This window comes from Pelophylax lessonae (genome assembly GCF_965119305.1).
Source record: "Pelophylax lessonae genome assembly, chromosome: 11".
NCBI lineage: Eukaryota > Metazoa > Chordata > Amphibia > Anura > Ranidae > Pelophylax > Pelophylax lessonae.
Genome location: NC_138778.1, coordinates 84,301,211 through 84,325,579, shown reverse-complemented (window position 1 = coordinate 84,325,579; position 24,369 = coordinate 84,301,211). Strand labels below are relative to the sequence as shown.

The 24,369-nt window shown below is 46.8% G+C and overlaps 1 protein-coding gene across 2 annotated transcripts in view; it reads right to left on the bottom strand.

The window, feature by feature from the left end:
• LOC309566226 (tubulin gamma-1 chain) overlaps positions 1-24,369 on the bottom strand; it is a 515,319-nt gene that overhangs the window by 178,669 nt on the left and 312,281 nt on the right. For both annotated transcript variants that reach the window (XM_082271329.1, XM_082271328.1), the window contains exons 6-7: positions 22,566-22,692; positions 22,395-22,481 (exon numbers count right to left, since the gene is read on the bottom strand). In XM_082271329.1, the coding sequence (XP_082127455.1) occupies positions 22,395-22,481; positions 22,566-22,692 (214 nt within the window). The remainder of the gene's footprint in view (positions 1-22,394; positions 22,482-22,565; positions 22,693-24,369) is intronic.

Genomic DNA, 24,369 nt, shown 5'->3' with positions numbered 1-24,369 from the left:
ACCAAGTTCAAGTCCCATGGAGGTTAAGGCTCACTCCTGGGAGGAGCCAAATGTCGCACACCTTGAATGAAGGTGCGAATCAAGGAATGAGACACCACAGGGCGTTGGAAAAGGACAGCCAGTGCAGACACCTGGCCCTTTATCGTGGCCATCGCCAGGTGCTGGTCCACCCCAGACTGGAGGAAGGCCAACACTCTCGACACCGAGTAAGAGCGAGGGGAGAACCCCCTGGACTCACACCAGGCGAAATAAGCTTTCCAGGTACGGTAACCAGATGAGGTTTTCCTAGCCTTGATCAGGGTAGGGATGACCTCAGGGGAGAGACCCCTGTCCCTCAAGACCTGGGTCTCAACAGCCAGGCCGTTAAAGCCAGCAACTGTAATGCAGGATGGAAGATCGGACCCTGAGACAGTAGATCTTCCCGCATTGGCAGCCGCCACGGAGGCGCCACTGCAAGGTGAACAACGTCGGCGTACCAGGACTGGCGTGGCCAGTCCGGCGCCACCAGAATCACCAGGTGCGGTTCCGAGGCTAACCTGCGGAGGAACCTGGACAACAACTGAATCGGAGGAAAGGCATACATCATACGATACTGATGCCAGGGGGCCACCAACGCATCCGAGGCGTCTGCCAGAGGATCGCGTGTCTTTTCCACAAACCTTTCCACCTTTTGGTTTAGACGAGACGCGAACAGATCCACGTCCGGGGATCCCCACTTCGCACACAGCATTCGAAAGACCTCTGGGTGTAGTGACCATTCCCCTTGGTCCAGGGTCTGGCGGCTCAGATAGTCTGCCTGCCAATTCTCCACACCCGGAATGTGAACTGCTGAAATTGCCGGAACATGAGTCTCGGCCCAAGACAGAGTGTCGGTCACCTCCCGGGCCGCCCGGGCACTCCTGGTGCCCCCTTGGTGGTTGATGTAAGCCACCGCGGTAACATTGTCCGTCTGTACCAGAACAGGACGGCCCCACAGTCGGTCCGACCACTGGAAGAGACAGAGTTTGATCGCTCTCAATTCCAGCACATTGATCGGAAGGGAGGACTCCCCCTCCGACCAAGTGCCCTGGGCAGACAGGTTGCCCAGGACTCCACCCCAGCCTGACAGGCTGGCATCCGTGGTAACCACTGTCCACAGTAACGGATGGAAGGACTTGCCTTCCGACACCGCCGGGGACTGGAGCCACCACAGAAGATCCAATCTGGTCTGACGACTCAATGAGACACTCAGATCCAGGGACTGAGGCAGTCTATCCCACCTGGCCAGGATCTCTGCTTGGAGAGCCCGTGTGTGAAACTGAGCAAAAGGTATCGCCTCGAAGGCCAAAACCATCAGTCCCAGGCCCTGCATACAGATCCTGAGTGACGAAGACGGATTGTCCCTGAGGGACCTGATCTCGTCCTGCAAGGTCTGGAGCTTGTCCTCCGGCAAGAACACCTTTGCCTGAGCAGAATCCAGGATCATTCCCAGATAGGGAAGACGAACCGATGGAGACAACGTCGACTTCTGTACGTTGATGGTCCATCCGAACTCCTGGAGGGTCTGTACCGTGGTGGACAGATCGCGCAGTAGGTCCTGGCTGCCACTCGATCTTAGTAGGAGATCGTCCAAATACCCCAAGACCGCAATGCCCCATGCCCTTAGCAGGCCCAGAACAGGTGCCAGCACTTTGGTATAGACCCTTGGAGACGAAGCGAGACCGAAAGGTAACGCCACAAACTGATAGTGGCCCTTTGCGATAGAAAACTGAAGGTACCACTGGTGACCCTCGAAAATGGGGATGTGCAGATACGCATCCTTCAGGTCTATAGAGGCCAGGCATTCCCCTGGGCTCAGGGAGGCCACCACCGAACGGAGAGATTCCATACGGAACTTCCGAACGTGCACAAAGCGGTTCAGCGCTTTCAGGTCCAGAATAGGACGTACTTTGCCCTCCTTTCTGGGCACAGTGAACAGATTTGAATAAAATCCCCGAAACCTGTACCCCCTGAGCAAGAAGGTCCTGCACCGCTTGATGCAGGTCCTGCAGACACCCTGGAGGCAAATGAAGATTTGAGGGAAAAAATCTGTCCGCTGGCCAGGAAAGGAATTAGATCTTGTACCCTGATCGAATGATTTCCTGAACTCACCTGTCCGAAATTCGGAGCAGCCAAGGTTGGAGGAAACCGCGCAAACGTCCCCCCACCCCTGAAACGGGTGAGGGCGCCCCTTCAGGCAGAGGCGGATTGACCCGCCGAGCCGGCATTGCCGGACTTCTGCTTGTCTGCCCAGGGCTTCTTCTGGCTACCTTGGCCCTTGAAGGGCTTGCCCTTGGTTTGGTTACGAAAGGCACGAAAGGACCCCTGAGTGGATCGAGAAGTAGAACCCCGCTTGCCGCGAAAGGACTTGTTCTTCGGGTTCTGGGGCAGCAAGGTGCTCTTGCCCCCCCCGTGACGCCTTTTACCAAGGTATCCAATGCCTCACCAAAAAGGCGAGAACCAGCATAGGGAAAATCAGCAACTGTTTTCCGAGATGATTGGTCAGCCGACCAGCTCTTCAGCCAGATCAGTCGACAGTTAAGCACCGCAACACTGGAGAGGCGTGCTACCAAAGGGGCCTCATTTAAGGCCGCATCACACAAATACATGACTCCTTGGTGAATTTGATCCACCATAGCCAGCCGGGCAGGTGGAACAGAATCAGACACGAGGTTGCTCCTAAGCACCTTCGTCCAATCAGCCACCGCCTGAGCCACCAAAACGGACGCAAAAACAGGTTTGAGCAAAGAACCCGCCACCGTGTAGGAATGGCGGGCTAGAGACTCCAACCATCTGTCCGTGGGATCCTGAAAAACCGGGGTCTCCTCAGTAGGAATCAAGGTAGCCTTGTTTAACACGGCCACAGTGTGATCCACCTGTGGAGGCACACACCATCGTGATTCCGTAGCCGGTGCAAAGGGATAAAGTAATTTAAACCGACTAGGTACCAGGAATGGACGTTTTAAAGTGCGTTCATTAACAGTGTAATGAAACTCAGCGGGGCAGGGAAAAACCTGCGCCGACTTGCGGGTCCTGTGTGTCCCAAATGAGGACACAATGCCCGGAGGATTGGGCTCATCCTCCAAATGTAGTGTTTCCTTTACATAAACAATCAATTCATCCATGGTCGCGTGTTCTTCAGGCGACCCCGGGGGAGAATCATCAACCCCCTCCACCACCGCCTCCCCCTCAGACCCCAGCGGGTCTAAGGATGAGCAAGACCCTGAAAAGGGCACGCCCGCCACAGCAGCCATATCACCATCTGAATCAGAGGAGAGAGATAATCTTGGCCTCTTTCTAGCAGCACGTTCAGCCATCAGCACCTCCGTTTTGGACACTAAGGACGCCACTACAGCGGCCGAATCAGGCATAACAGGGGACACAGCAGGACTGGGGTCCCCCACCAGGGCTGGAGGGAATTTGTTGTCATGAGAATCCATTGCCCAAGGTGAAAAATAATAGTGCAATAAAAAGGGTACTGTCCCTTTAACACCGCTGCGGAGTGCCGCAGCCCACCGCTATGTGAACAGTGACAAAAGACCCCCAATAGAAGAAGAAAACTGTGCCAGAAACGACAAAACAGAAGGTTATGGTAGAGACCGTCTGCAGAGCCCCACAGAGTGTTACCACCTAGATCGCTGCTTCAGAGGAAAAGGAAGTGAGGTCATAAGAGGCTGACCTCTAAGCTGCAAAGGAATCAGGGAAAATGGCTGCCCATAGAACTGAATGGGAGACTTTGGGAAAATGGCCGCTGCGGCCGCCACACACATCGTCTGCACCCTCAGTGAAAACACCTAAGTGACACAGGGAAAGGGGCTCCCACAAACACAACAGCACCATAGCGCAGCGTATGTACAAAAAAGACCCCCAGAGGGATCCCAACAGGGAGGCCCACACCGGCACAGACATGGGGGACACACAGCAACACAGGACTGCCACCCCAGACAGAGGCTCCACACAGAAGTACTTACCTGTACCAGATTGCGTGGGGAGCCTCTCAGAACGGAAAGCCGCTGTCCTCATCTGACAGGGAATCCCGTTAGCCAGGGACAGTACACTGCAGCACCGCAGATGTGTCCAGTGAGGTAGCCACCTCACGGCTGCATCCCTGCTGCGAGCAGGGATGGGTCGTTCATAATGCCAGGACGAACCACAGCTGAACGCTTGATGGCGGGCTGGGGGTCCCTCTAGAAAACCAGAGTGGTCAGTCCGAATCCCAGCTCCGCATGAATCCATCTTCATCCGAAGAATCGACTAAAACTAAAGCTGACAAAATAAACAGCTAATAAATTAAAGTAAAAACTGACATTTTCAAAGAAAATCAAATAAAAAAGATTAGAAAGGCTGAGACTGTAGCCCCAGCACAGGGAAGACTAACTACTCCTGATGCTAGGCAGAAAGAAACTGAGTTGGGAGTGGTCACTGCAGGGGGGTATTGACCAGTGGGACAGCCCCCATGGGTGTGTATATGCAAATGCCTTTGTTCTTTTGACTAAGTCTCATGCCTAGCTACTCCTGCGGAGCGGAAGTCAATACCCAATAGTGATGACTTAGAGGAGGCGGCGACTGTCGGAGGACGTAAGAGAAATGTATAGGTATCTAGTGTGACTCACAGGTAAAAAAAGCACCTGGTTGTCAAGGACTGTTTGAACCGCTACCAAAAAATGTAACTGCTAGAAGAGATCAGGCCTGACTCTGCTAATGCTGGGGTTTAGCATGCTGTGTATTGGAAGTGAAATTAATCTGCTGATATTGCACTTCTTGGGGGCTGGATGGAGGGGCTAAGCACAGGTGCTGGCAGGTGTCGGGGCTGATCCTGCTAACGCTGCGTTTTGGGAACACTCTACTAAACTGTTGAGGATGCTAGTATATTTCTCATCAGATTAAAAGATATTGATCCGTTTAAAAACTATACTATCAATCCGATGCTGTCCTGAATTGATAACTACCGTTAACGCTAACTGATGTCACCTGTGACACTAATACAGCGATCAGAAAAAAGATCTGTACACTATAATCGTGACACTGACAGGGCAATGGAGGGATAACTGGGGGTGATCAGGGGGTTTAATAGTTATTAGGGAATATATGGCGGGTACCCTAAACCTATCTGGGACAGACACTAACTACCACTAACTGCCTCTCAAACTAACTTGTGTCACAAGTGAAACTAATACAGTGATCAGTAAATTATCTGTATACTGTATATAGTGACACTGTGACAGGGAGTAAAATGATTAACTGGGGGGTGATCAGGGGGTGACAAATGTGGCTATGTGTACTGGGGGGAGCGTAGCGCTTGTGTACTATCTGATGTTCTCTTCTCTCACAGTGGAACCGAAAAGGGCTGCAGGAGAGAAGATTGCATCATTTCCTGTGTTTACATTACACAGGCACAGGACATGCTGCAATTGGTCAGAACAGATCACTTTTGGCCTGGACCTGATGACTGATTGGTTCTGAACCAAATCAGCACATCGCGGGGATGGCGGGCAGGCAGAGTTACATTGGTTCGCGCAGCCGAGTCACCTGGCCGCAGTATAACTGCGGCGGGTGGTCAGCAAATGGTTAACTTGTTACTAAACCCAGATATTCACTATATCTGGTCTCCCACACTACACAGAACAGGGAAATGTAATCGTTTTAGTAAATATAAACTGCTAAATACCTTATTTCTTCAGCAGTTAGAAGCGTCTTGTGACTTCTATCAGTGTCCAGCAGAACACTGGTTAAAGTTTTCACTTTCCCCTGTTTGCCCTATGAGGCTGCAAGACCCCTGACCCTCTGTGTGGACAGTGCTGATTGGCCCTGTGCTGATCATATGCACTCCCCAGCAATACACACCAACTAAGCACGTGCAGCTTGCCCCAAGGCTCTGTTCTATCAGGAGATGGTTTGGGGACTGTGGAAGAAGGGGAGGCTCAGAGAAGACTGGATCAACCAGCCTTTTTACACAATGCACAGGATTTAACCCACAATGAGAATAACCAGCATGCTTTACTGCATTATACGGACTCATTTTACTGTTGTGGGTTTAGTAACACTTTAAGTCAGGGGTCTCCAAACTATGGCCCTCCAGTTGTTCAGGATATACAATTTCCATGATGCCTAGTCATGTCTGTAAACGTTAGAGTTTTAGAATGCCTCATGGGATGTGTAGTAGTTCCGCAACAGCTGTAGGACCACAGTTTGGAGAGCTCTGCTTTAGATAAATCCAGGAGAGCTCAGCCAGGATCGGAGGGGAAAGGAGGGAGAAAGCAGCTTCACTCCTCGGACTTGATAAGAGAGAGAGGGAGAGTTGAGGGAAAGAGAAGCTACCTGTGTGAAGAAACTCAGAGAACAGCCTGGATTTGGAGAAGGTGTGTGAGGAGCTGAAGCACTGCTGAAGTCTCCGAAGCGCACAGACTGTCAGGAGCTGATGTCAGTCATACAGAAGAGGAAGAAGGGGGTGGATACAGACATTATGATCGGAATGATGCTGCATGGGAGACCTTAGCCCCTCCCACAAGTATTTTCCTTGATTTCACAAGAAAGGGTGTACATTACAGAAGGCAGAAAATCTTTTTCATAGTAGCAGCTCACCAGGATTCAGATAAGGCAAAAAAAAAAAAAAAAACTGAATTTTTGTAAAATCTTACCTGTAAAATTCCTTTCTCTGAGTCCTCCGACAGTCGCCGCCATCTTCATATTCGTCACAATGGGGTATTAGACTTTGCTCCGAAGGAGTAGCTAGGCAACAGAATATGTTAACATTAAAGCTTTTAACATATCCCACCCACAGGGGGTGGTCCCCTCAGTCAATACCCTCCTACTTCCTGCATCCATATCTCAGTTTCAGTGGAATAGCAGTAGAGTATACAACCAAACCCCAAAAGAGGGGCGGGGGCGGCGACTGTCGGAGGACTCAGAGAAAGGAATTTTACAGGTAAGATTTTACAAAAATTCAGTTTTTTCTTACGTCCTCCGACAGTCGCCGCCATCTTCATATTCGTCACAATGGGGACGTCCCAAAGCAGTGCAAACATGAGGGGTGGGAAACGCAGCCGCGCCGTAAGGCAACGCAGTCTCCACATCAAAGAAAGGAACCTTACCAAAGGAAGGAAACCAGCTGGGCAACATGAAAAAAACTTAGTAGAAGGGGTTTTGATCTCCATGACCCTATGTATAGTCGGGTTTGCCGTCGTCCCTGGTCAAATGTTTTATAGGTTGTTGGTACCTCAGGCCAGTAAGAAGTGGGACTTTTAAGGCAAGTATGGAAAATACGAAAAAGTACAAGCAAAATCGATAATAATAGTAAAATGGTATTTAATCCTTAAAACATATGTACAGTGGAGTACAGTAGCGTGAGAGGGTTATAGACCCTTGTGAAAGTGTGTAGTAGATGGAGGATTAGTAACACATGGTAAATGGTGACTTTTAAGAGTATATCTCTGTCATTCCCTGCTGTTAAGCTTGGGTTGCCCAGATCAGAGATGTCTCCTATATCCTACGCGTTTCGGCCCCTTAAGGAGCCTTTTTCAAGGTTGATAGTCACCATTTCTGTTGGTAAAATGCAGATATGGTGTTAAATATTTATAAGTTTCACCACTTTTGTTAAATATATAAATTGTGGTGAGTTTATTCAAAATAGTACATACATATTGTTTTCTTTAAATCCTTGTATGTTGGAGTGGCTCCCTCTTTAGCACAGCGAGAACCTATGCGGTTTCCTGAAAAATATATAGGGTACAACTGCATGGTTTGTAGTGATGTTTGTATGGTGATTCTACAAGTGTGCTATTTTTTGACTTACATAATTAGCCATGTTTCATATCTGGGGTAGATCATGTGAGTCTCCCCTGGTGGCTATTTTTGGTTCCGGTATGTATGAAACCGGTCCCTTTCAAGGATGTCCTTGTGCCTTTAAATGGTACAAATCTATGTGAAACAGGTATATGTAGTTAGATAAATAGATATGATACAGTATATGAGCGTTTTCTTGAGGGGTAGATGTTATTACCTTTAATCTTGATTTGCAACAGTGGAGTCCCTTAAGGTTTTGTCTCCCGCCAGATCGCACTTAAAAGAGGGGGAAATCTCCTTCATTAATGTGCTTCCTTAGTGAGGTTCCGCATTAAACAGATGTATCAGGGTTTAAAAACTTACATTTGCTTTTTCAGGTGCGCCGCTCTTGGTCCTCTCTCATCCCCGTTCAGTTGGGGAATGAGAGGGGCAGTGGTTCCCCGGCCTTTTTATCAGACTTGCGCATGCACTGTAAGCGCCGCACGTCTGAAGCCTGATCACACACAGCTGGTGTGTGTCTCTGGTGCGCCTGCGTCTGATGGACGAGTGCGCTTCCAGTTTCCACCGCTGTTGCTCACTGGCGCGGCCGCCCACACGGAGAGGACACAGATTTCAGACTGGCAAGTCTGAAGGGCCGATGTCGCTGGCTATTGGGCTGTGCCTGTAATGTGCCCCTGGGGGGGGAGAAAGGAGGGGGGGATCCTCCCAGGGGCTTACCGTACCGGGTGTGCTATAGGTTTGGGAGAATTATCATGCAAGGATTCAGTACATAGCATAAGTGCATAATAATTTGAAAAGAAAAAGAAAAAACATTTCGTATAATTAATTCAAATATTGATAGCAGTATAGTTTATGGTCAGGTTAAAGGGGAAGGAGGGGGATTCTCCGGTTATATCCATATTGGAAAAGGGTGAGGAAGGTCTGTCCGAACGGTTTTTCTATGTATATGCTTAAAAGGCATGAAAAATCTGGGAGGCAGGGGAATTCCTCTCTCGTCAGATCCTTTTTATTAGCTTGTACAGTCATTGTTGGAGGGTTATTAGGTTTCCAAAGAGTTTTTTAGGAGATCATATTCATTTTTATCTCCAGCTGATGTTCTTTTCTGGTAAAGGATAGTTGGACAAGTTTTTTTGTGAATGGATTTGGTTCTGAGAGGTTGTATATGTATAATAAAGGGTGGTATGTGAGCTTAGGGTGTACCTATGATCACTTCATTATGTTCTGTCCCCTCTTGGTGGGGTATTGTTTGGGTGGTGTTTTTTTGAACGAGAGTTTTGGTGAATGGACTTTCCAAAGTATCTTGTCATTTTTTCAGTGAGTGTTTCTCTAATCAGTTTTTCCTGATGAAAAAACTTCTAAGAACGGGGCATAGCTTTCTGCTTCGTTTAGGCCTGGAAAGGTGGTTGCATTGAGACGTTTGATCCATCTCATCTCCAATTGAAGCAGGGTTTTGTTCCAGTCGCCCCCCCTCCTTGGGATGTGGATCCGTTCCAGGGCCATAAAGGATATTTTTGGCATCTTGTGAGCGTGTTTATAGGCCACGTGTCGACCCAGTGGTAGGTGGAAGTTGCACATTTCCATTGAATTTACGTGTTTGTTAATCCTCTTCCCAAATTCCTGTCTCGTCTTGCCTATATAAAACGCATTACACTCGCATCTCATCATATATACAACACCTTTAGTCCGGCAATTGGTGAAATGTTTGGGTTCGAAGGTTTCTCTGTTTGGTAGTGTGGTTTTGGTGCATTTTCTTATGACTTTGCATTGGTCGCATGACCCGCATGGGTACGTGCCTTTTGTCTTACATGGGTCTTTGCGTGTTCCTTCTTTAAACTCGCTATGAACTAGTCCTTGTTTGACAGATCCTGCCTTTCTGTATGTGATTGGCGGGTGGTTGGTAAGAAAGTCCTTCACTGTTGGGTCCTCCTTCAAAATTGCCCAGTGTTTTTCCAAAATTGCTTTAATTTTTTTATGTTCATTAGTGTATCTTAAAATGATTTGCGTTTTTTGGTCTTGTTGTTTAGGATCCTGGGGTGGTTTTTTAAATAGTGACTCCTGTCTTTCCTTTGAATTGGCCTTGTTATAGGCCTTCCTAAGTGAGGTTTTTGTGTAGCCTCTTTCCATAAGTCTTATGGTGAGTGCATTCGCTTCTTTTTTGTATTTTTCTGTGTTAGTACAGTTTCTTTTAATCCTCAGGTATTGACTGTAGGGTATTGCTTTTTTTAGTGGGGATGGGTGAAAGCTTGTGGCATGCAGGATTGAGTTACCTGCGGTTTCCTTTCTGTAAAGTGTGGTTTGTATACGTCCATCATGTTCCTTGTAAATCCATGTGTCAAGGAATGGTACTTTCTTGTCACTGTAATTTAAGGTGAAATACATATTGTATGTATTGATGTTTAATGCATTTTTTAGATCTTTGATTTGGTTCTCTGGTCCTGTCCACACTATCAGGATATCGTCTATGTAGCGCTGCCATAGGAGGATGTTATCAGTTAGCCAAGCATTTTCTTCTTTTATGAGGAAGTCTTCTTCCCACTCTCCCAGATGTAAATTGGCGTAGGTGGGGGCACAGCTTGTGCCCATCGCCACCCCGCAGGTTTGAAGGTAGTATCAGCCATCGAACGTAAAGAAATTCCGATTTAGGATGAATTCAAGCATGGTAATTATGAAGTTGTTAAATCCTTCATAACGTGGGCTTAACTGGCTGAGAGCGTTCTTTGTTTCAAGTCCTTTGTTGTGAGGTATATTGTTATATAATGCCTCAACATCCACAGTGATGAGAAAAGAATCACTGGGGATGGTCATGTCGTTCATGATTTGTAGCAGGTGCATCGTGTCTCTAGTGTAAGAGGTCAATTTTGAGACGTGTGGTTTTAGATAGGCGTCAATCACTTTACTTATGGCTTCAGTGATATTACCATTACCTGATACTATTTGTCTACCGGGTGGGTCGGTCAGGTTTTTGTGAATCTTCGGAAGTGAATAAAACATTGGTGTCTTTGGGTGTCTTGATCGAATGTAGTTCCATAGTGTGGGAGAGATGGTTCCTTCATTTCCAGCTTTATCAACTTTGGCGTAAAATTCCTCTTTGTATTGTTCAATCATGATCGGCATGATTTGTTTGTAACACTTCTGGTTGCTTAGAATTTTTTCACACATATCTTTATACTTCATGTTGTCCATCACGACAACATTCCCCCCTTTGTCTGCGGGTTTGATGGTTATATGTTCATTGTCTTGTAATTCTCTTAGGGCTTTTCTTTGAGTTTTGGTTAAATTTTGTTGGTTTTTTGTCTTGGTCATTTTTTCAAGGTCTTTTGTGGTTTCCCTGACGAACAGGGCTATAGCAGGGTTCTGGTTGATCGACGGGAATTTGTGTGATTTTTTCTTAAACTGTGCATTAATATTTTCAATTGCTGCCTTGCTAGTATTGGTGGGGGTTATTGTTTCTTCCTCATCGCTGTCAGTCCAACATTCTAATCCCCCTTCTTCCAGGAGGAGGTTTAGGTCCCGTATAGCCCTGTATTCTGCTGCCGATAGTGATGCTTGAGGTTCTGTTGTCTCGGGTTTCTTGCTGTACATCATTTTTTGTAGTAAGTTCCTTGCAAAGAGGTTAACATCTTTTATAGCCTCAAATTTGTCTACCGGTTTGTTGGGACAAAAGGAGAGTCCTAATGTGAGGACTTCCGTTTGTTCTTTAGTTAATGTATGTGAGGAAAGGTTGATTATCGTGATGGTTTCTTTGTTCGGTTGTGTGTTTAATTTTTTACCGTATATTATTTTTCTTTCGTCTGTTTCCGCGCCTTCCCTAAAAAAGGCCCCTGTTTGCTTTGGGGTTGCAGTCTCTGATTTTCGCGTTGAGATCTTGTGAAGATTTTATGAAGCTTCGCTGGGGGGTTAGTCTCCTCAGTCTCCTGTGTATTCTGTTCTGTGGTTTCATTATCCTCATCCGTGTTTGGTGGGTCTTCATTCGATCTTTCTATTTCATATTGGTTTTCCCTTTGTTCTCTATTTTTGGGGAGTCTTCTCCTCTGAGGGTTTGCTTCCGTTCCTGATGTGTAGGACGATGAGTCCGAAGAATTATAGTTTTGTGGGTTCTTTTTTTGTCCAAACAGTGATTTATTCCTCTGAGTTTTGTTGTTATTCCAGCGGTATGCCCTATTTTGGCCAAAGGCATTCTTGTCACGCCAGTACTTTTTTCTTTTTTCCTTAGGATGTCCAAACTATGTTGTTCGATGTGTGTTTTTAGCTTTTTTTTCCTGTTCGGAGTATAACGGTAGTGGTTTGAGAGGAGTCAGCTGATCATATATCTCTTTTATGTCTTCATCTAAGTTTTTAAGTTGTCTCTCGTACTCGCTTTGTAGGAGTATCATCAAATTTTTTGAACACTCGTTGAGTATGGTCTCCCAGTCTTTTTTCATTTGTATAGTGATATTGTCCATGGTGGGGAAGATTTGTATTCTAAGTCCCACTGGGTTAATATTTTCCTTTATGTAACGTTGAAATGATTTGATGTGCCAGTACAAGGCTGATTTTCGTTCGAGATGTCTTCGTAATGTATTGAAAAGTGCCGTAACGTCGGAATTTTGTTGTTCATTGCCTTGAAAGTCTTTTTGAATCCCCGTCATGAGACTTTCCCACTCGTTGCCAATTAGATTTCCGCTTGTTTCCTCCTCCATTTTGTCTTTATCCTTTGTGATCCACAGACAACTATTATTATTTAATTGGTTGGGTGTCTTGGATTTCTACACAGTGGAGTTTCGTTGATCTGATTCCTCTCTGTTGTTACTGCCCATGGGCATACAGTTTGGAAGAGATCACTATATGATTCCACTTGTGTGTGATAAAGTATAGTGAGACAGTAGTCCTGCTAATCAACTACCGTGGGTGAATATGGGAAAGGTGAGGTGTTATAGAGATCGTGAGGTTTTGGATGTGTTTTCCATCCGGGTAACAATGTAGGAACTACATTCGATCAAGACACCCAAAGACACCAACGTTTTATTCACTTCCGAAGATTCACAAAAACCTGACCGACCCACCCGTTAGACCAATAGTATCAGGTAATGGTAATATCACTGAAGCCATAAGTAAAGTGATTGACGCCTATCTAAAACCACACGTCTCAAAATTGACCTCTTACACTAGAGACACGATGCACCTGCTACAAATCATGAACGACATGACCATTCCCAGTGATTCTTTTCTCATCACTGTGGATGTCGAGGCATTATATAACAATATACCTCACAACAAAGGACTTGAAACAATAAAGAACGCTCTCAGCCAGTTAAGCCCACGCGATGAAGGATTTAACAACTTCATAATTACCATGCTTGAATTCATCCTAAATCGGAATTTCTTTACGTTCGATGGCCGATACTACCTTCAAACCTGCGGGGTGGCGATGGGCACAAGCTGTGCCCCCACCTACGCCAATTTATATCTGGGAGAGTGGGAAGAAGACTTCCTCATAAAAGAAGAAAATGCTTGGCTAACTGATAACATCCTCCTATGGCAGCGCTACATAGACGATATCCTGATAGTGTGGACAGGACCAGAGAACCAAATCAAAGATCTAAAAAATGCATTAAACAACAATACATACAATATGTATTTCACCTTAAATTACAGTGACAAGAAAGTACCATTCCTTGACACATGGATTTACAAGGAACATGATGGACGTATACAAACCACACTTTACAGAAAGGAAACCGCAGGTAACTCAATCCTGCATGCCACGAGCTTTCACCCATCCCCACTAAAAAAAGCAATACCCTACAGTCAATACCTGAGGATTAAAAGAAACTGACACAGACTAACACAGAAAAATACAAAAAAGAAGCGAACGCACTCACCATAAGACTTATGGAAAGAGGCTACACAAAAACCTCACTTAGGAAGGCCTATAACAAGGCCAATTCAAAGGAAAGACAGGAGTTACTATTTAAAAAACCACCCCAGGATCCTAAACAACAAGACCAAAAAACGCGAATCATTTTAAGATACACTAATGAACATAAAAAATAAAAGCAATTTTGGAAAACCACTGGGCAATTTTGAAGGAGGACCCAACAGTGAAGGACTTTCTTACCGACCACCTGCCAATCACATACAGAAAGGCAGGATCTGTCAAACAAGGACTAGTTCATAGCGAGTTTAAAGAAGGAACACGCAAAGACCCATGTAAGACAAAAGGCACGTACCCATGCGGGTCATGCGACCAATGCAAAGTCATAAGAAAATGCACCAAAACCACACTACCAAACGGAGAAACCTTCGAACCCAAACATTTCACCAATTGCCGGACTAAAGGTGTTGTATATATGATGAGATGCGAGTGTAATGCGTTTTATATAGGCAAGACGAGACAGGAATTTGGGAAGAGGATTAACAAACACGTAAATTCAATGGAAATGTGCAACTTCCACCTACCACTGGGTCGACACGTGGCCTATAAACACGCTCACAAGATGCCAAAAATATCCTTTATGGCCCTGGAACAGATCCACATCCCAAGGAGGGGGGGCGAATGGAACAAAACCCTGCTTCAATTGGAGATGAGATGGATCAAACGTCTCAATGCAACCACCTTTCCAGGCCTAAACGAAGCAGAAAGCTATGCCCCGTTCTTAGAAGGTTTTTCATCAGGAAAAACTGATTAGAGAAACACTCACTGAAAAAATGACAAGATACTTTGGAAAGTCCATTCACCAAAACTCTCGTTCAAAAAAACACCACCCAAACAATACCCCACCAAGAGGGGACAGAACATAATGAAGTGATCATAGGTACACCCTAAGCTCACATACCACCCTTTATTATACATATACAACCTCTCAGAACCAAATCCATTCACAAAAAAACTTGTCCAACTATCCTTTACCAGAAAAGAACATCAGCTGGAGATAAAAATGAATATGATCTCCTAAAAAACTCTTTGGAAACCTAATAACCCTCCAACAATGACTGTACAAGCTAATAAAAAGGATCTGACGAGAGAGGAATTCCCCTGCCTCCCAGATTTTTCATGCCTTTTAAGCATATACATAGAAAAACCGTTCGGACAGACCTTCCTCACCCTTTTCCAATATGGATATAACCGGAGAAATCCCCTCCTTCCCCTTTAACCTGACCATAAACTATACTGCTATCAATATTTGAATTAATTATACGAAATGTTTTTTCTTTTTCTTTTCAAATTATTATGCACTTATGCTATGTACTGAATCCTTGCATGATAATTCTCCCAAACCTATAGCACACCCGGCATGGTAAGCCCCTGGGAGGATCCCCCCCCCTTCTCTCCCCCAGGGGCAAATTACAGGCACAGCCCAATAGCCAGCGACATCGGCCCTTCAGACTTGCCAGTCTGAAATCTGTGTCCTCTCCGTGTGGGCGGCCGCGCCAGTGAGCAACAGCGGTGGAAACTGGAAGCGCACTCGTCCATCAGACGCAGGCGCACCAGAGACACACACCAGCTGTGTGTGATCAGGCTTCAGACGTGCGGCGCTTACAGCGCATGCGCAAGTCTGATAAAAAGGCAGGGGAACCACTGCCTCTCTCATTCCCCAACTGAACGGGGATGAGAGAGGACCAAGAGCGGCGCACCTGAAAAAGCAAATGTAAGTTTTTAAACCCTGATACATCTGTTTAATGCGGAACCTCACTAAGGAAGCACATAAAAGAGGGGGAAATCTCCTTCATTAAAGTGCGATCTGGCGGGAGACAAAACCTTAAGGGACTCCACTGTTGCAAATCAAGATTAAAGGTAATAACATCTACCCCTCAAGAAAACGCTCATATACTGTATCATATCTATTTATCTAACTACATATACCTGTTTCACATAGATTTGTACCATTTAAAGGCACAAGGACATCCTTGAAAGGGACCGGTTTCATACATACCGGAACCAAAAATAGCCACCAGGGGAGACTCACATGATCTACCCCAGATATGAAACATGGCTAATTATGTAAGTCAAAAAATAGCACACTTGTAGAATCACCATACAAACATCACTACAAACCACGCAGTTGAACCCTATATATTTTTCAGGAAACCGCATAGGTTCTCGCTGTGCTAAAGAGGGAGCCACTCCAACATACAAGGATTTAAAGAAAACAATATGTATGTACTATTTTGAATAAACTCACCACAATTTATATATTTAACAAAAGTGGTGAAACTTATAAATATTTAACACCATATCTGCATTTTACCAACAGAAATGGTGACTATCAACCTTGAAAAAGGCTCCTTAAGGGGCCGAAACGCGTAGGATATAGGAGACATCTCTGATCTGGGCAACCCAAGCTTAACAGCAGGGAATGACAGAGATATACTCTTAAAAGTCACCATTTACCATGTGTCACTAATCCTCCATCTACTACACACTTTCACAAGGGTCTATAACCCTCTCACGCTACTGTACTTCACTGTACATATGTTTTAAGGATTAAATACCATTTTACTATTATCGATTTTGCTTGTAATTTTTCGTATTTTCCATACTTGCCTTAAAAGTCCCACTTCTTACTGGCCTGAGGTACCAACAACCTATAAAACATGAAAAAAACTTGCTCAACAGGAGCAACAACCCAGGAAAAGCAAATAACCCAGGGATAAAAAAACATATCCCAAACAGCCAGGGGTCCAAAACAAGGGACCCTAAGGAACTGCCGCACTAAGAACCTTGCGGCCAAAGGAAGCATCTGCCGATGCCTGAACATCCACTCTGTAGAATCTTATGAAAGTGTGTACGGTCGACCAGGTCGCCGCCTTACACACCTGGGCTACAGAAGCCCCATGACGACAGGCCCAACACGTACTCAGAGATCTAGTAGAGTGCGCCTTCACAGGCATAGGGGGAACTTTTCCCTGCAAAGCATATGCCTGTTCAATGGTCTGTCTGATCCATTTGGCGATGGTAGAAGCAGACGCCGCCATGCCCTTCCGAGGACCTTCCGGAAGAACAAACAAAGAATCCGTCTTGTGAAAAGACTCAGTCGATTTAAGGTAAACCCTTATCGCCCGAACAACATCCAAAGAGTGCAACCTCACCTCCTTCGGATGTTTAGGCTTCGCGCAAAGCGAAGGCAAGACAATATCCTCATTGAGATGAAATTCCGAAACTCGCTTCGGAAGAAAAGAAGGATTAGGTCCCAAGACCACCTTATCCAAGTGAATGACCAGATACGGAGACTTGCAGGACAAAGCCGCCAGCTCCGACACTCTGCGAGCCGAAGTGATCGCCACCAAAAAGGCGACCTTTTTGGACAACATAGACAACGAGATCTCCCTGATCTGTTCAAAAGGAGCACGTTGTAACACAGATAGAACAAGATTCAAGTCCCAAGGAGGCAGAGGTTCCCTCCTAGGAGGGACCAGATGCCGCACCCCTTGAACAAAAGTGCCAACCAAGGAGTTAGAAGCCACAGGACGTTGAAAAAGAATGGCCAGCGCAGACACCTGACCCTTGATCGTAGCCAGCGCCAAACGCTGGTCGACACCCGTCTGAAGGAAGGACAACACTCGAGAAACCGAGTACGTGCGAGGTGAAAACCCCCTGGACTCACACGAGGCAAAATAGGCCTTCCAAGTACGGTAATAAACCTTCCTTGAGGAAGGTTTCCTCACGTTGATCAAAGTGTGAATGACCTCAGGGGAGAGACCCCTATCCTTCAGGACCTCGGTCTCAACAGCCAGGCCGTCAAAGCCAGCGACTGTAAAGCAGGATGGAATATCGGCCCTTGAGACAGGAGATCGTCTCGAAGAGGTAGACGCCATGGGGCGTCGACCGCCAGATTCACGAGGTCTGCGTACCAGGATCGGCGAGGCCAGTTCGGTGCCACCAGAATCACCGTGCTGCGTTCCAAGTGCAACCTGCGAAGGAACCTGGACAGCAATTGAATCGGTGGAAACGCATACATCAGTCTGTACTGACGCCACGGGGCCACCAACGCGTCTGATGCGTCTGCCCGAGGGTCGCGCATCCTTGCCACGAACCTTCTCACCTTGTTGTTCAGACGAGACACGAACAGGTCCACATCTGGAAGACCCCACTTCGCGCACAACATCTGGAAGACAGCTGGGTGGAGAGACCATTCCCCCTGATCCAGGGTCTGGCGACTCAGATAGTCCGCCTGCCAGTTCTCCACCCCCGGAATGTGAACTGCCGTTATCGCCGGGACATGAATCTCGGCCCAAGACAGAATGTCGGCCACTTCCCGAGCCGCTCGGGCACTCCTGGTGCCCCCTTGGTGGTTGATGTAGGCCACCGCCGTGGCATTGTCCGTCTGCACCCGAACCGGACAGCCCTGCAGCCGGTCCGTCCAGCGACGAAGGCAGAGATTTATCGCACGCAATTCCAGAATGTTGATCGGAAGGGAGGACTGACCCTCCGACCAAGTTCCCTGGGCGGATAGAATGCCCAGAACACCACCCCAGCCCGACAGGCTGGCATCCGTGGTGATCACTGTCCATGAGATAGGACGAAAGGACTTGCCCCCCGATACCATCGGGGACTGGAGCCACCACAGAAGATCCCTTCTGGTGCGATGGCTCAACGAAATCTGAAGATCCAGAGATTGAGGTCGCCCGTCCCACCTGGACAGGATCTCCGCTTGGAGACCCCACGTGTGAAACTGGGCGAAGGGAATCGCCTCGAAGGCCGAGACCATCAATCCCAGACATCTCATGCACGTCCGCAGAGACGAGTGCGGAACGTCCCTGAGGGACCTGACTTCCTCCTGAAGAGTCCCGAGTTTGTCTTCCGGTAGGAAGACCTTCGCCTGGACCGAGTCCAGGACCATCCCCAGGTAGGGAAGACGAACCGAGGGACTCAGCGTCGACTTTGGAAAATTTATCGTCCAAACTCCTGCAGAGTTTGCATCGTGACGGACAGGTCTTTTTCCAGACCCTGGCTGGTCGCAGACCGAACCAGAACGTCGTCCAGATACCCCAGGACAGAGATGCCCTGGGCTCTCAACAAAGCCAGAACGGGTGCAAGCACCTTGGTGAAAACCCGTGGAGCCGAGGCGAGACCAAAAGGTAACGCCACGAATTGGTAATGATCCTCCGCAATGGCGAATCGAAGGTACCTCTGGTGACCCTCGAAAATCGGGATGTGGAGGTACGCATCCTTCAAATCGATGGAGGCCATGAATTCCCCCGGAACCAGGGCAGCCACCACTGACCGCAGGGATTCCATGCGGAACTTGCGAACCCGCACAAAGCGGTTCAGAGCCTTCAAGTCCAGAATTGTACGAACCTTGCCCTCCTTCCTGGGCACGGTGAACAGATTTGAATAAAACCCCCGAAATCTGTCCCGATGAGGCACCGGAACCACCACTCCCTGAGCCCTCAGGTCCCGCACCGCTAGGTGCAGATCCCGCAAACGCTCCGGGGGTAGTTGAAGATTTGAGGGAAAGAATCTGCTCTCCGGCCGAGAGAGAACCTCGATCTTGTAGCCAGATTGAACGATTTCCTGAACCCACCGGTCCCGCACGCGGGCCAGCCAGGGTTGAAGAAAACCGAGCAAGCGTCCCCCCACCCCAGAAATGGGTGAGGGCGCCCCTTCAGGCCGCATTGTTATGGGCAGCGGGTCCGGACTGACCGGACTTCTGTTTACCAGACCACGGCTTCTTTTGGGAGCCTTGACCCTTGAACGGTTTGCCCTTGTAGTGCGACCGAAAGGCATGAAAGGACCCCTGAGAAGGCCGAAAATTAGTATGCTTCTTACCAGGAGCCCCCTTAGCCTTGGGGAAGTGGGGCAAGAGAGTGCTCTTACCGCCCGTGATCCCCTTTATCAACGTATCCAAGGATTCCCCAAAAAGGCGAGATCCATCATAAGGCAGATTGGCGAAGGTCTTGCGCGAAGATTGGTCCATAGACCAACACTTTAACCAAACCAGGCGGCGAGACAACACCGCCACGCTTTGTACACGTGCAGCCAACGGCACTAAATCCAAGTCCGCATCACACAGATACATGACAACCTGATGGATTTGATCCACCATATCCAATGTCGCCGGTGAGGCCGAGTCAGCCACTAAGACGCGCCTAAGCACCTGCGTCCAACTTGCGACAGCCTGGGCTGCCATTAGAGAGGCAAACAGAGCTTTTAGCATCGAACCCGTAACAGAATAAGTATGACGGGCAAGAGTCTCCATTCTCCTATCCGTGGCATCTCGGAACACCGGAGTATCCTCTGCAGGAATCGCAGTGGATTTATTCAAAACCGCAATCGCGTGATCCACCGGGGGTGGCACACACCACCGTTCATCAGTGGTAGGCGTGAAAGGATAACGCAGCCTGAACCTACTTGGCACAGCAAAAGGTTTGCGTAAATTGTGCCATTGTTCCTTAACAGCGCGCTGAAAATCATCAGTGCAGGGAAAGACCTGCGATGTCTTGCGTCTTTTCTGCGTCCCATAAGCCGCCAGGGCAGCAGGAGGACACAGTTCATCCTGCAAACGCAGCGTTTGTTTTATAGAAGCAACCAATTCATCCATGATTGCAAGCTCTTCAGGCGAGCCAGGGGGAGAATTATCAACCCCTTCAACCTCAGCCTCCACCTCGGACCCCACGATATCCAGGGAGGAACGGGACCCCGACAAGGAGGCCCCAGCCATAGCAGCCCCATCACCATCACCCTCAGAATCAGAGGAAATAGAAACTCTGGGTCTTTTAGTGGATTGAGCAGCCACCAGCATCTGCACCTGAGCAGCAAGGTTAGCCACCACTTCAGCTAAACCCCCCCCCCTGGGGGGGAAACATCAGTCCCCTGGCTTCCCACCAAGGTGGCAGGAAATTTGCCCTCCTGAGAATCCATTGCCCAAAAAAATATGCCAGAGAATAAGGGGATAACTGCCCCTTTAACAAGCGCGGCGAGCGCAGCCCACCGCACACACACACAAGCACAATGAGACCCCCACAGGGATAAAACTGAACACAGGCAATGGATATAGGAAGAACAGAGGACAAAAACCTGAAGAGACCACTGCTGCCGCCTCGATCGGTGCACCCAGGAAAGAGGAAGTGATGAAATTAGGGCGCTCTATTAAAGCCTATGGAAGGCTACAAGAAAATGGCCGCCCGCAGTGAAAACATGCGGCCGGAGCGAGCGCAGCCAAAATGACGCCGTTTGGCGCCGAAAACGCCGCTCCCCCACTACTGTGAGAACCGCAGTATAACACTACACATGTAAAAAACATGGCGGATCGCCGCAGCGATCGCTGTATTGTGCCCAAACATGACAAAAACATGCCCCACAGCACACATATAAGGTGAGGGTAAGGAGCATATGGTTATAAATTGCTATTATGGGTCCCTGTATTTAAATAATACTTGTCTGACCTAACCGGGGCAAGCATACGTGAAAGGTGTTCTGTTCAGGTGTCAGAACTGAGGGTTGGTTAAATGGTCAATGCAATAATTTAGGGATTCAGAAGTAAAATGTCACACATTCCACAGTCTGACACAGACAGTGCCGCACAGCCCCCCCCCCTGCAGCCCACAGCGTGCAGCCAGAGCGATAGGGAGCTAAACAGTGTGAACAGAGGCAGGTTACACAGTCCCAGACTGACACCCCCCAACAGACAGGTCCCCACATAGATACACTTACCTCCTAATGGCGTGGGGAACCCGCACAGGCGAACAAGCCGCTGCACATGTGGCAGGGAGAGTCGCATCCAGGACGCAAAAAATCGGGGTTAAGAAACCGCACAGCGTCCAGTGAGGTAGCCACCTCACCAATCATCCCTGCACCGAACAGGGATGGGTCGTTCACTGTGCCAGGAGCGTTACCTGGCTGAACGCTCGATGGCAGGCTGGGAAGCCACTGACCCACAACCTGCGACAAGGGGGATCAGCCAGAGACCCAGCCTGCACGAATCCTCTTCATCAGAAGAACTAACTAATGCTGACAAAAAGAACAGCTAAGTAAAGAGAGAGAAAAAACTCAAACAAAAAATCAAAAAAGAAGAGAAAGGCTGAGGCAAAATGCCCCAGCATAGAGAGATCCAGCTACTCCTGACAAGCTAGACATTGAAACTGAGATATGGATGCAGGAAGTAGGAGGGTATTGACTGAGGGGACCACCCCCTGTGGGTGGGATATGTTAAAAGCTTTAATGTTAACATATTCTGTTGCCTAGCTACTCCTTCGGAGCAAAGTCTAATACCCCATTGTGACGAATATGAAGATGGCGGCGACTGTCGGAGGACGTAAGAGAAAAAGAAATTAACCCATCTGCTCTCTCCTCCCATCAATATTGTCCCTTGTTAGCACATGAGCTTTTCATAAGAACCGACAGTCTCCTAGAGCTGCTTTTCCCGCTCAAAGCATGAGCTCACTGTACAAGGGACTGCAACCAAGCCATAATTCCTGTGCCTGCATTGAAGACTATTCATATAATGATGTATCACTAAAACACAGAGCTTCATTTTGTGACTTTTATATCTGCCTTCAATTCAGCTTTAAATTTAAAAATAGAAAGCTTCCTGTGTGTAAGGGCTGTTATCAAGAAGATGCTTGTTGGAAAGTGGATTAGCTAAAGGACCACTATGCACAAAAAATGTACTCACCAATTGGTTAATCTGAGAGAAAGATGGGTTCTGTATGTGTAGTCTGTCTGTGGCAATCCTGTTGAGTGCCGTGTTGTCCAAAACCACCTAAAAGGTGTGAAAACATGTGATGAATGATTTCCTAAATAAATATTTATTCCATAAAAAGCTGCCAGAGAACCACTATCTTACCACACAATCCGCATTTTGGGTCAGTCTCTTTAGAGTCAGTAGAGAATTGTACGGTTGCACAACCACATCACTCATTTCATCTTGATTTGGGAAGACAGAATATGTCTGGACTAGCTTTTTGGGATATCTGGACAATAACATAGAATAAGCAATTAGTGATTTTATAACTTCTATATATTGTTTTTTAAAACACCAAGTGGACGTGCACTTAAAAAGTGAAGATTTGCTACTTTACAGGGAACTTTTAGAAATGTTAATTGTGCTAAAGTACAAGTCAAAAAAAAAATCACCCCTTTGTCTTGAATTTTTCTGAAAACAGTTCTAGTATGTTAGGGTGCCTACAGACATGGCCAACAGTTTTGAGAATGACACAAATATACATTTTCACAAGGTCTGCTGCTTCAGTTTTCTTGGATCTTTTTTTCAGATGTTACTATGGTATACAGAAGTATAATTACAAGCATTTCAGAAGTGTCAAAGGCTTTTATTAACAATTACATTAAGTTTATACAAAATCATAACTTGCAGGGTTGACCCTTCTTTTTCAAGACCCCTTCAATTCGCCCTGGCATGCTGTCAATCAACTTCTGGGCCACATCCTGACTGATAGCAGCTCATTCTTGTATAATCAATGCTTGAAGTTTGTCAGAATTAGTGGGTTTTTTTGTTCACCCGCATCATGAGGGTTGACTACAGGTTCTCAATGAGATTAAGGTCTGGGGAGTTTCCTGGCCATGGACCGAACATTTCGATGTTTTCTTCCCCAAGCCACTTAGTTATCACGTTTGCCTTATGGCAAGGTGCTCTATCATGCTGGGAAAGACATTGTTCCTCACTAAACTAATCTTGGGTTGAATGTGGATATAGACATCAATTGTTTTCTAAGTGATTTTTAGGTAATTTATATACACATATTTATTAGTTTTTATGTATTCATTTTAATTTGAGATGTTTACATAAAATATTCCTGAGGGCAAATTCTATTTAGCTCATAAGGGTTCATAATCGTCTTATTGATACTATGTATTTTGGTGAACTTACATTATATTTTAATGTTTTAGCATGGTTATATTACCCAGTATAAAAGTTCTATGTATGATTTTATAAGGATGAAGATTTACCAATTACCCACAAGGGGTCATCGTTTTTTTAACAGTAGGTGAAAAAAGTACACAAAATAGGAGTATATAGGTTTTTTCATGGCCTGTTATTTTAGAGTTGTATAATGAGAGAATAATAAAGTGTTTAAGAGAAAATTGAGGGCCTATAGTATATTGAATATACTGTATTACTTCCGGCTAGCACGGAGGATAATAGGAGGAGCATCCCACTATTTAAGCTCGACACATACGCTCTCTTAGCCAACTTTTGATAACGCCCAGTGGGAGGGCGAAACGCCGCATCTAGCAAGGGAGAGAGTATACGACATAATTTCCTGTGACGTCCTTTCCGGTCGGTGGAACGCATGCTGCAGGAGTAATAAATGCTTTAAACGTACTTCACTATGGCAAGCATTATTTTCTTGTATCACTGAGGGGATATACGGCCAGTAATTGAACAGCCAAGAGCAGTCCAGCAGTCCCTGCAGTAGGACAGAGGAACAGCGTGGCATTACCAGGAACAAAGTATCTGTGTATAAGGCTGTTCACACATAACTTTCCGGTGAGTAGGATCACCAAAGGGGAGCACCAGCACTTTGTATGCAGCAGAGCACTGGAATACTTTCCTGCACAGTCACTTTATTGTGCACACTGAAATCAAAAGTTTTTTTATATGGACTCATGCACTAATGGACATTGATTTA